Source organism: Drechmeria coniospora, chromosome 02, assembly GCF_001625195.1.
Source record: "Drechmeria coniospora strain ARSEF 6962 chromosome 02, whole genome shotgun sequence".
NCBI lineage: Eukaryota > Fungi > Ascomycota > Sordariomycetes > Hypocreales > Ophiocordycipitaceae > Drechmeria > Drechmeria coniospora.
The window spans coordinates 3,690,808-3,701,664 of NC_054390.1; the positions used below are offsets into that span (position 1 = coordinate 3,690,808).

The 10,857-nt window shown below is 57.2% G+C and overlaps 2 protein-coding genes across 2 annotated transcripts; both read left to right on the plus strand.

Moving 5' to 3' along the window:
• Positions 1–2,015: 2,015 nt before the first annotated feature.
• Positions 2,016–5,180, plus strand: DCS_04139 (DNA polymerase epsilon subunit C; the record flags this gene model as incomplete). The annotated part of the gene is made up of 4 exons (XM_040801451.1): positions 2,016–2,024; positions 2,090–2,197; positions 2,275–3,209; positions 3,266–5,180. The coding sequence occupies 4 exons, from the start codon at positions 2,016–2,018 to the stop codon at positions 5,178–5,180; spliced, it is 2,967 nt and encodes a 988-aa protein (XP_040656484.1).
• A 2,039-nt stretch (positions 5,181–7,219) lies between these two features.
• DCS_04140 (uncharacterized protein) lies at positions 7,220–8,524 on the plus strand (the record flags this gene model as incomplete). The annotated part of the gene is made up of 1 exon (XM_040801452.1): positions 7,220–8,524. One exon carries the CDS (start codon positions 7,220–7,222, stop codon positions 8,522–8,524), a length of 1,305 nt encoding a protein of 434 aa, XP_040656485.1.
• Between the last annotated feature and the right edge of the window lie 2,333 nt (positions 8,525–10,857).

Genomic DNA, 10,857 nt, shown 5'->3' on the forward strand with positions numbered 1-10,857 from the left:
ATCGAAAGCGTGACAGGCGAACAGTACCCGCACGGTTGAGGGGGGTTGTATGGGAGCCAAAGGAGTTGGAGCGGCAAAGGGATTCGTAGAATTCTTCCACCTGTCTCCTTCTACGAGTACTTCGAATATGATTTGGAACATCAAGCCATGTAATATGGTGCTCAGACAGACAGCTGGAGAAGGACGCGGACGATCATCGAGAGTGTAGCGAGAGGTCCCCTGACGAGGAAGAGATGAATATCAAGCGTATGAGACGAAGATGAATAAATGCAATCAAGGGAGGTTAGTTAAACGAAATTGAAAACCGGATGGGTAAATTGTCGTTGGATGCACGTTCCCTACCTGCGGCCCGAGAGATAGAAAGATACATGTTCGGCATAGGTTGCCTAGACGGGTTCAAGTGTTGGCTTTCAATATCCTCTCGCACCGGATACATGCTTCCCTATTAATGTCAACCGTCCGCAACGCTCATGGCTGGTTGGGCCTTGTGTCTACATCCACGTGACCGCGTTTCTGGGTGCCATTCATGTCGGCAGAGAGTAATCGCGTCGTCGTTTGTCGCCCCGGAGGTTCATCCTTCTACTTGCAATATTTCGCCATGGGCGCGCAACAGACGTGAACAATTTCCGGGAGAATGGACGTTGGGCATGTTGTGCTATCAAATCAGCCGCATGCACCGGAGGGGTCGAGTCTCCCGACACGGTCCATGGCGTTGCCGTCGAGCCTGTTCGAGTACGATGGAGGGTGAAAATTGGAGGACGGTTCGGGGTTCGAAGTTGGATGTGGTTAACAGTGGGGTGACGATACTAAGTACAGGGACAAGTGCTTGTAACGCATGTACTGTACTCCGTACTCCGTACCGTGTCAAGGAACAACATGGCATTAATAATCCAGCAGCTTACAAGTACTCCATACCAGTTGTACAGTATGCTTGTACAAGTACTTACGGAATATACTCTGTATTATTTCAGAACGCATTGCGGAGTACGGAGTTCGCCAACATACTCTGTAATATACTTACTTTACAGTAGTTGTACGGAGCGAGTATGTACGGAGTACTTGCATAATAAGTACAGTACTTACGGAGTACAGTATACAGTACTTACTGTATAGTACTTACAGTACTTAGGTGATGTACTGTATCTGTACTCCGTATAATACTCCGTACTTCATGTATGTACTTGTACTTACTCCGTACTCCATCTGTATGGTAAGTACGGAGTATTCAAAACAGGTATTCTTGATTGCGGATTATTAGTAGGACCGTACCGTTCGGAGTCCTTTCACGTAGGAAAATGAGCGCCCATGTACTTACTTACACTGCACCCCGTACAAGTAAGTTCAATAGCTTACAGTACACCTGTACGGAACAGTTCTGTAGGCGCAGTACTAACTTGCTGTGCAGCATGACTCCGGACTCCGTACGTGCGGCCCGACTGTCCGACTGTAGGTGAACACTTGCTGTACCAGACTGACATGGCTGGGGATAACACATGTATGTTAATAGTACTTGGTTGTAAGTACATGAACGTGCTCTAACACTTCCCAAGTACTTACTGTGCCGCAATTACTTCCTAGGTACCTAGTAGTAGGTTAGTAGGTACTAATACATGCATCAGCGCATACTTACAGAGTAGAGAGTACTATTAGTACTAGTACTAATGTATTACTTGGTACATGCACACACGCGTGTTGGCACACCTACGAACAAGTACTAAGTACTGACACATCTGTACGGAGTAGGTGTATTACTAGTACAGTAAAAGGTACTTACTTGCTGGCACCAATGAGTTTATGGCGGGCAGAGGTACCTCACTTTGGCACCCAACTGAACGCAACCACAATGCTATAGTGCTCCACTGCAATCCCACGACGATAGGAGTCGAGCGGACCTCCCCATCGCCTCACTTGAGCCTCCCCTGTATTGCGCCCTTCTCCCCCCCCCCCCCCTCCTCCTCCTCCTCGTTTTCATTGTCCCTTGCTCTCCTGGAAATGACCATGACTCTGGCACCGTCATGGACTTTGTAAGCAGACCCCGCCCCCTCCCTGTAGAGCGAAGCTTGCTGCCGCCGCTAACGAGGGGACGCAGTGGTCACGACTGTTGAGCCCCCTGTCCGCGGGCACCTCGCGCCAGGACCAGGCCAAGGACCCTGCCAAACGGCTGCATCGGTTCGAGAAGGAGTACGGGAATCTGCTGGTGAGTCTCTGGCTTGCGGAGACCTTGCTCGGATGGTGCGTGCGTGACGTCCGGTCCTGACCGGAGCCTGCAAACAGTCGACCTGGCGCTCGTCGACCAACCTCTCCCGAGACAGCGATGCCGCCGAGACGCTCGAGATTCGGCTCCAGGAGCTCACCAACATCCTCAGCGACGAGAGCCGTCGACCTCTGCCGCACCCGTGCATCCAGTATGCCTCCATCAAGCAGATATACGTGCCCATCGGCAAGATCGCCACCACGTCCTACAACGAATGGATCATCAAGGAGGCCGTCCTCCTCTTCGCCACCCTCATCGAGAGCGAGGAGGAGGCCTTTGTCGAAAACGACACCTTCTCGACGAGCTTGACGAACCTGCTCGTGCGCATCACCGGTGCCAACAGCGTCCGCCTCGGCTTGGACACGGAGTCGCGCGTCGTCGAGCTGGCGTTTAACATCACCACCAAGATCCGTCTCGATCCCGACATACTCCCCGCCTGGTTCAAGGTGCAGCAGCCGGCCCCGCCGCCCGACGGCCATGGCCGCGGCCGAGCCGCCTTCGCCGGCCTCACCCAGCGCGCCGACTTTCCCCTCTTCTACATCCTCATGGACTACATCCACCACGAGGGCAAGGTCGGCGACTTTGCGAGGACGGGCCTGCTGTACATCATCGAAGCGGCCTCGAGCTCGGCCCTGCTCGAGCAGTGGATCGTCGAGAGCGACCTGTCAACCCTCATGGCCACGGGCCTCGGCGCCCTCTACAGCCAGCTGAGCCGCAAGCTCGTCATCGATCACCCCTCGCACGACCTGCCGCCCATCCTCGCCCTCTCCGACTACCAGCACCCGACGTCCAGCTACGAAATCGTCAGCTCCTGCTCGGCCGAGTTCAAGTCGCACCTCGAGACCTTCCTGTCCCACCTGCTGTTCTGGCAGGACGTGCTGAACCACTGCCGCTCCGTCGAGGTCAAGTCGACGCTGCTCGAGCACTTCCAGGTCATCTTCCTGCAACAGCTGCTGTGAGTCGATGCGAGGCGACCCGTCGGGAGCCGCGCCGCGCTGACGTGCGAAACAGGTATCCCTCGCTGCTCGAGTCGTCCGACATCGACGGCGGCTCGTCCGTCGCCGTCCTCACCTACCTGCGGCGCATACTCGAGTCCCTCGACCACCCTGACATGATCAACCTCATCCTCCACTACCTCCTCGCCCTCCCGGACATGGGCCCGTCCGAGGAGCGGGAGAGCTCGTCCATCAGCGACGCCCGTCTGCGCAAGTCCATGGACCTCGCCACCATGATGGCCGAGCGGTCCGATGATGCGGCGACGCCGCTCCTCTTCAACCTCGTCGACCTGATCCTCGCCTGCCTGCGCTCGCGCAACCAGCAGACCATTCACGTGACCCTCCAGCTCGTCTCCGCCATCCTCAAGCGGCATCATCGATATGCCATCATCACCCTGCTCAAGACCGAACTGCTTCCCCGAGACGCCTCCGAGCGCACCGTCGGCGCCCACGAGCAGGAGATTGACTACCTAATGTCGCTCGCCGGCTCCATCGGCGGGTCCGACAACCTCGATGACGTGTACGCCAACGTCCTGAAGGATACCATGTCTCGGCTCGAGAGCCACCCGTGCTCGCTGAAGATTGTCGCCCCCCGCGTCTCGACCAACAACCGCGAGCTGCCGGCGATCCCCGACACGCCTCTTGGCGTGCCTAGGGGCGTGCGGACTCACACCCTCCGCGTCGACGACCCGCTGCTGAACGCCATGCTCGACCTCCTGCGCACCTTCTTCATCAACCCCGTCGAGACGAACCTGTCCGTCTCCGAGACGGTCGTGGACTTGGCCTGCTGCGGCTACATGAGGATCGACGGCTGGTTTGCTCGAAGTCCCAAGACCTACAGCTTCGCCGACGAGGAGGCGGCCGACGACGTCACCGACGCGACGTCGGTCGCGAGCGACGGTCCCGAGTCGCTCTCGGCCGCCCTCGAGGCGCGGCGCGGTCCTCGTGATGCCGAGGCCGAGAGGCTCGAGGCGGTGGATCGGTGCCGACGGCGCCCCTTGTGGTCGCAGGACGCGGCCCCCCGACTTCTGCGCGTTCTTCAAGCCCTCTGCGACCAGGTGGAATCGTACAAGATGTCAATCCCTCGCTTCGAGGAGCTCCTGCAGCAGCGCCGCGAGGCCTTCGAGACGGCCGATGCCATGCTGGACAACCCGCCTCCCGCGCACAGGCCGACGCCGCCGCCGCAGATGACGCCCGAGCGGCCGAGTATGGACGAGATGCTCCGTACCGGCTCGCCGCCGCGACCGTCGGCGATTGAGGGAATTGCGCAGCGACTGCTGTCCGAGATGGGCACCCCGAGTCGGTCCGCGAGCCCCAAGGGCCACAGGGACCAGAGCCGAAGCCCCGGCGCCTTGACGCCCGGCACGGCTTCCTCGGGCGCCATGGAGATGATGACGCCCAAGGCCATCCGCGTGCCGCCAAGGGACTTTCCGATACACCATACCGACCCTGGAAGGAGCGGCAGCGACGCCATCCGCAGCCTCTCCCCCAGCAGCGCGAGGAGCGCGAGGAGCGCTAGGAGCGAGGCCGTCTTCGGACAGGACGAGAGGAAGAGGGACAGCAGTGCCGCCAGCCAAGCATCGTCCCACGCAGCCGTCGATCAGAGCATACTGGCTAGGCGTGTTGGCCTACCGGATGACAAGCTCAAGCCCATCGCACTGCATCTGGATCGGAAGCCAGCGTCGGGGGCGGCCGTGACTTTGGACGCTGGTGAAGAGATGGAAGCCGGGCCCGAGGTAAACGATGCAGACATCAGCCTCACTGCGTTGGAGGGGGCAGAGGTCGACGAGGAAGCCGCGTCGGCGGGAGAAATCAAGGTGTCGGTGTCGCACATCATCACCAACGTCATCATCTTCCAGTCCTTTCTCCTCGAGCTCGCCAGCTTGATGCAGGTCCGGGCGGGCATGTTCGACGAGCTTCGTTACGTGTGATTGCCTTGCCTTTCGGCCGCAAGCGAGACGAGTCGAGCGGTGGCAGAACACCGCCGTGTACGCATGGGAACCATGGCGAGCTTGTTGTCTTTGGCAACTCTGCGGGCGCGGGAGAGTCGGATGAAATGCATGATGCCGTAACCTGTACGTTCTCGATCCGTCTGGAATATATTGTCGTCTGCTCCTTTGAACAAGGGTTCGAGTGGAACACGGCTGGATTTGACCACGAGAACCGGATCATCCGTTGAAAGTCGACGTACGAAGCCCGCATGGGCATTTGCAGCAACATAGGCCACGCACTCGTTCAGCGATGGACGCATGCATCCGTTGGCGCATGTAGTATTGGTAGCACAGAGTGCCCCGAACTCTGGGCCGATGCCTGTCTTGTGAAGCCGCAGGGGGCGTGGGGGGGGGGGGCGGCTTTGTTCCGATGTTATGCGAGTAGACGACAGATTGTGTCGGGTTTAATGTCCGTTCGGGTTCGAGCGCATGTCCCCGGTAAAGACAGCAACGTACTTGAGAATGGTAACGGAGTCTTCCACCTCGGTATCACCAGCAAACTGCCAATGGCCGACGCACCTTCACGAGCTGGTGGAGGAGGAATTCCATTGTCGGCGTAACAATACCAAGTACCAGCGTACCATCAGTGGTGAAAAAGGTTCCTGCCGGGAGCAGAGGGTAGACCGCAGCCTGGTCGCCGCTTCCTCCTCGTAGCCATCCCGTGCTCGCTGAATTCTCTTCAATCCAAGTGCTTCTCCAACCACGTTACCACGTTGTTTGCCGGCTCGCCGGAAAGAAAGACGAGAACAGCAACGATAATAAACACGAGAACCGCACGAGAATCACCCGGGGGGAACACGGGATGTCCGCACCGAGAGAGGGCACATGGAGATGACAGAAGTCCCGCCGACGATGCGAGGATTGTCGTACAGCATGAAACCAACGCCGATCTTGGATGATTGGAAGACGGCCTTCGGCAAACACGAGCAACAGGCAGCATCCATATACCTGTCATGCAGGATTATTGGACGAAATTTACGGTGAATATAGAAGAGAAACTATGAAGGCTCGCCCATTCGAGGCAAAATGACGGCAAACTTCATCCGACGTCCACGCCTGCGCGATGTCAACAATGGCAAACCAAAGGTTGCATTGGGCACCAAAGACACTCATAGTCGACTTGTCTACACTCTCGGCCTCTCATTCGCCGTCAACCTACTCAAGCAAAATGTGTTCTATTGGGAATCAAGAATGCTACCGCCCAAACCACATGATGCCATCACCGACTCGACCAGCCGCATCGTCCTTTGGCCACGGCAAGGTGCATCTGTTGCATAAAATGTACGAGCCCGTTTCCGATATAGTATTACCATCTTTATTTTAGGAGGTAGCACAGCTTCACAGACATTTTGGGCTGGTACAGCCCCGTGTCTTCCCGATATGGTGCAGGCATGGTGCTGCCTCGATGCAGCGTGCTGGTACAGACAGGGACTTTCGGAAATGAGGAGTCAACCACCAGCGAACTGTTCACATCGCCATGATGGCCGCTCCAGTTGATTTACGGCATGCCGTCATCCTCAGTCCGCATCATTCTCTTTCTGTCGGTGAGGATGGAAGCCGGCAAGTCCCCACCAACTGCAAGGGGGCTGAACCCCCTTCGATCCCTCTGAGCACGATGCATCGTCGTATTCGACTATTACCTGCTGCAGCATGTCTGCTGCGCTGCACTACGACCCAGCCAGGCTTTTGGGTGTAAGAAAGCGTTGGCTGTCATATGACATCCGAACGCCGGCTTGAACCGATGCTTGGTAGGGCTGCGGTATGAGGGGCTGCCCGCAAACACATGTGCTATATCTAGCAGCATCATGGCATCTACCCGGTTGGAGTGCCATCATCGGAAAGTAGAGGAGAGCAGTCAGTACGCATCCGTTGGGCCCCAAACTTCTCAACTCTTTGTTTGGCTTTGCCGCTTCTTCAGCAGCTTGTGAGCCGACTTCCCCCGTCTTGCCCAAGCGTCATAAACGGCACCAAACATCGCCATGCTGCTATTCACCGCCCTCTGTTTGCTCCAGGGCATCGTTTTGGCTTTGCCCTCGGCGGCGACGGGTCAGGGTTTCGCCTGCAGATCTGAACTCCCGTCCGAGGATTCGCTCCGGAAGCTCGCCAAGTCGCAGCATCGCGCGTTCTGTGTTGTCAAGCCGCACCCCCATGGCGGTGATGATGCGCCCGCCATAGTCGATGCCCTCAGTATCAAGTGTCGCTCCAACGCTCTCGTGTACCTTCCCGGCCCCGTCTACAATATCAAGACGGTCATGACGACGGCCAAGCTCGACGACGTCGCCATCCACCAGCCGGGCCGCCTGCTTTGGAGCACCGACATTGCCTATTGGCGCTCCGTCTCCATGCCCGTCGATTTCCAGAACCAAACTACGGTCTGGTACTTTGGCGGTAACCGTGTCACTTGGGACGGCTACGGCGTCGGTACGCTGGACGGTAATGGCCAGATCTGGTACGACTGGGCCAAGAGCCGAGGCAACCTGCCGCGTCGGCCCATGAACATCAACTTCCGCGGCCTCACAAACTCCGTCATCAGACGGCTCCGGTTCGTCCAAAGCCAAATGTGGACGATGGCCATCACCTATTCCAAGCGCGTCGACCTCGACGATATTTACGTCAGCAGCGTCTCCAACAGCAAGTGGAACACGCTCAACACGGATGGCTGCGACACCATCTACTCAGACGACATCACCTTTCGCCGCTGGTACGTCAACAACGGTGACGACGCCATCGCGCTCAAACCCAACTCGAGCAACATCAAGGTCTTGGACAGCGTCTTCGAAAACGGCCAGGGCGTCGCCATCGGCTCCATGGGACAGTACGACGGCAGGTACGACTACATCACCAACTTTTACGCCCGCAACATCACCCTGCGCAACACGGCCCACGTTTCCTACCTCAAGACCTGGGCCGGCCTCTCGCGCGGCTACCCTCCCAACGGCGGCGGCGGCGGACTTGGCCGCGCGTCCAACATTGTCATGGAGGACGTCAGGGCCGAGCGGCTCCGCCGCCAGCCATTTTTCGCCTGGCAGTGCGAAAACTACTCCGGCTTCGCCGGCAAGGACTGCCACTCTAGCAAGTTCAAGATGGACGAGCTCGTGTGGCGGAACGTCCGCGGCACCGTCGACGACGCCGTCAACGAGGTCGGCTGGTTCCAATGCAGCGCCGCCGCCGGCGGTTGCAACGGAATCACCGTCGCGAAAATAAACTTCCGAAAGGTCAACGGCACGCCTCTCGACAGGTGGCACTGCGAAAACGTGCATGGTAACCATGGTTTCCAATGCTGACCGGAAGCCGAAGCTGCAGGACGTCCAGAGGGCACCGCTTCGCTGGAATCTGCAGTCTCACGCCATTGAGGCCGCGTCGGCTGATTCTGCCAGCCTAGTTGGTGCGTGCCATGCTATTGACGTAGAAGTGATTCTGTAGACATGCCACGGTCCAGGATACACCGGTTACACAGTCGAGGCTTGGGTGAACGAACGGAAGCTTGCTCGGCAAATGACCCTGCAGGTATGAAATGTTCTTTCGGGGACCTGGCATCGCGTACGGTTCATGTGACCAAGCATCTGTCTCAATCCTCCGTCGTCACCTGTCGGCATGCTTGAAGTTTGCTTGGGTACAAAATGATCGGTGCTGGCGAATCATGTAACACGGCATTTTCTTCAATGCTCTGGTATGGGATTGGAGAGTACTTGTAGGCACGGGTGACGTTCTATAGTGCATCATGCAGACATTGCCGTAACCACTCATTGGAAGCAGACAAACAAACATTTGCTACTGCGCATGCTACTGGAAAACACGAAACCCAGGAGAAAGAGGCGGACGCTGTCGCGATGGAAGTCGTGATGTACATGCCATGTTGATGCTGTGTCGATGTGTTGTGGGAGGAGTAACGGTAGAGTCGACACTCGGCTGACTGGTATCATGATAGTATTACGCAATCGTAAAATGGTACTCTAAAAGGCCCTCAAGTAGACTGAGGCCCAGAGAACTAAGTAGGTGGAAACATGCTGCAGGACAGAGTGCAGGTAGCTCTGGAGGTCCGGGTTTGAGGACACCATCTTGGAGCGCCCGGGTGAGGGGAGGATGGCAACGCCAGCTAACCAGGGGAGGCGGGCCGTCACTCGATCGAATCTCTCCGCTTCCGATGCTGCGGGAAGTGGATGGCCATCTGATCTCGACGCAGACTAGTCCGGGAGCGGACGATGGATGCACGCGAGACGGATAAGAATGATGCTGAGATTGAACAAGGTGGATCCGGGTCTGGACGGCGGCGCTTCCAGTTGCAGAGTTGACATCTTTGCAGCTCATCTGGTGTTTTGTTTGTCCCGTAGTTATCGAGAGGTTATCACAGTCGTGGAATATTCTGTGCGCAAGGTGCCGTTTCTGGGACTGCGTCATACTACTTGCTGTACTGTTACTACCATGCGCCATGCCCCGTCCTGGCTAGTCATGTTGCTCCCGTGGCGAACCAGTCAGGGTTGCATCGGTTCCCTGCTGCCATGTGCGGTGCTGATGATGGCACATTTGCCATTTGTCATCTTGTCATGGTGGAGGGTTCCTTCAGTCGTAAAGCACTCGTAGTGCAGCCCTGGCAGACGGTAGCAATAAGCTGGGTTTTGTCCGCGTTGATCATCGGACCTTCTGCGAGGAGGTGGGTGGCTCATGTAGAAGGGGGGGGGGGGGGGGGGGGAAGGGTCGCTCTCGCTCTCGACCAGACGTGGTAGTTGGAACGAGGAAACGCAGTCAGCCAATTCCATTGCCATGTGTGCAGCGAGTTGTTGGACGAATCTCGATCCCCCGAAGCGAGAGAGGCAGCAAGAGAGCTAAAGTTCGAAGGTACGCGAGTTCGAGGTACAGCCAAAGTTCGGCGCCAACTGAATCCCGACCAGTTGCATACGCTGATAGAGGGGAACAACGAAATTGAAGGCATCCAAACGCTCAGGCAGGAAAATGTTTTTCGTACCTACGGCGTCGTCCCTGGTACAGAATACTCGAAGTATGCGTATGTAAGAGTCATCCTCGTAGGTACAAAGTACTCCGTATCACAGTACATGTACACATGAAGAGAAAGAGGAGGAGGTTCTAGCAACATTTGTACTTGTAAGTAGGTATGAGTAGTTACTACCCTGTCCGTACTTGGTGTATACCTTGGTCACTCTGCCTGTAATCCCCCGCCCACTCCTCCTCGTCCCTCCTTCTCCACCACCTCCTCTCCTCCATCGTCTTTGGCATGCTTGGATGCCAACAGGGATCTGGCTCCGAGTCTCTCGTAGGCGCAAGACGTCCTGCAGGAAAACGACACTACACGAATGCAGACCCAACAGCCGGCCGAATTGTCCACCGTAACCAGTGCGTGCCGAAACGGTGCTGGCACGAGGCCATGCAAGGCTGCAACGCTGGCGAGCCGCACGACGACAAAGTACCACAGCCATTACCCAGACGGGACTGGCTCCTGTTGTACGTCCATCGAGGCTGCTGCAGCCAAAACATCATCAGCATGGAGGGTCCGACTGCTGCGGCCGTGGCATACCCCGAGGCAGTGTCCTCTTGCCCACGCCCCGACGCCATGCTTCGTCCCCTATGAGGTGAGTATCTGCGTCATCAGGGGAGAGCAAAC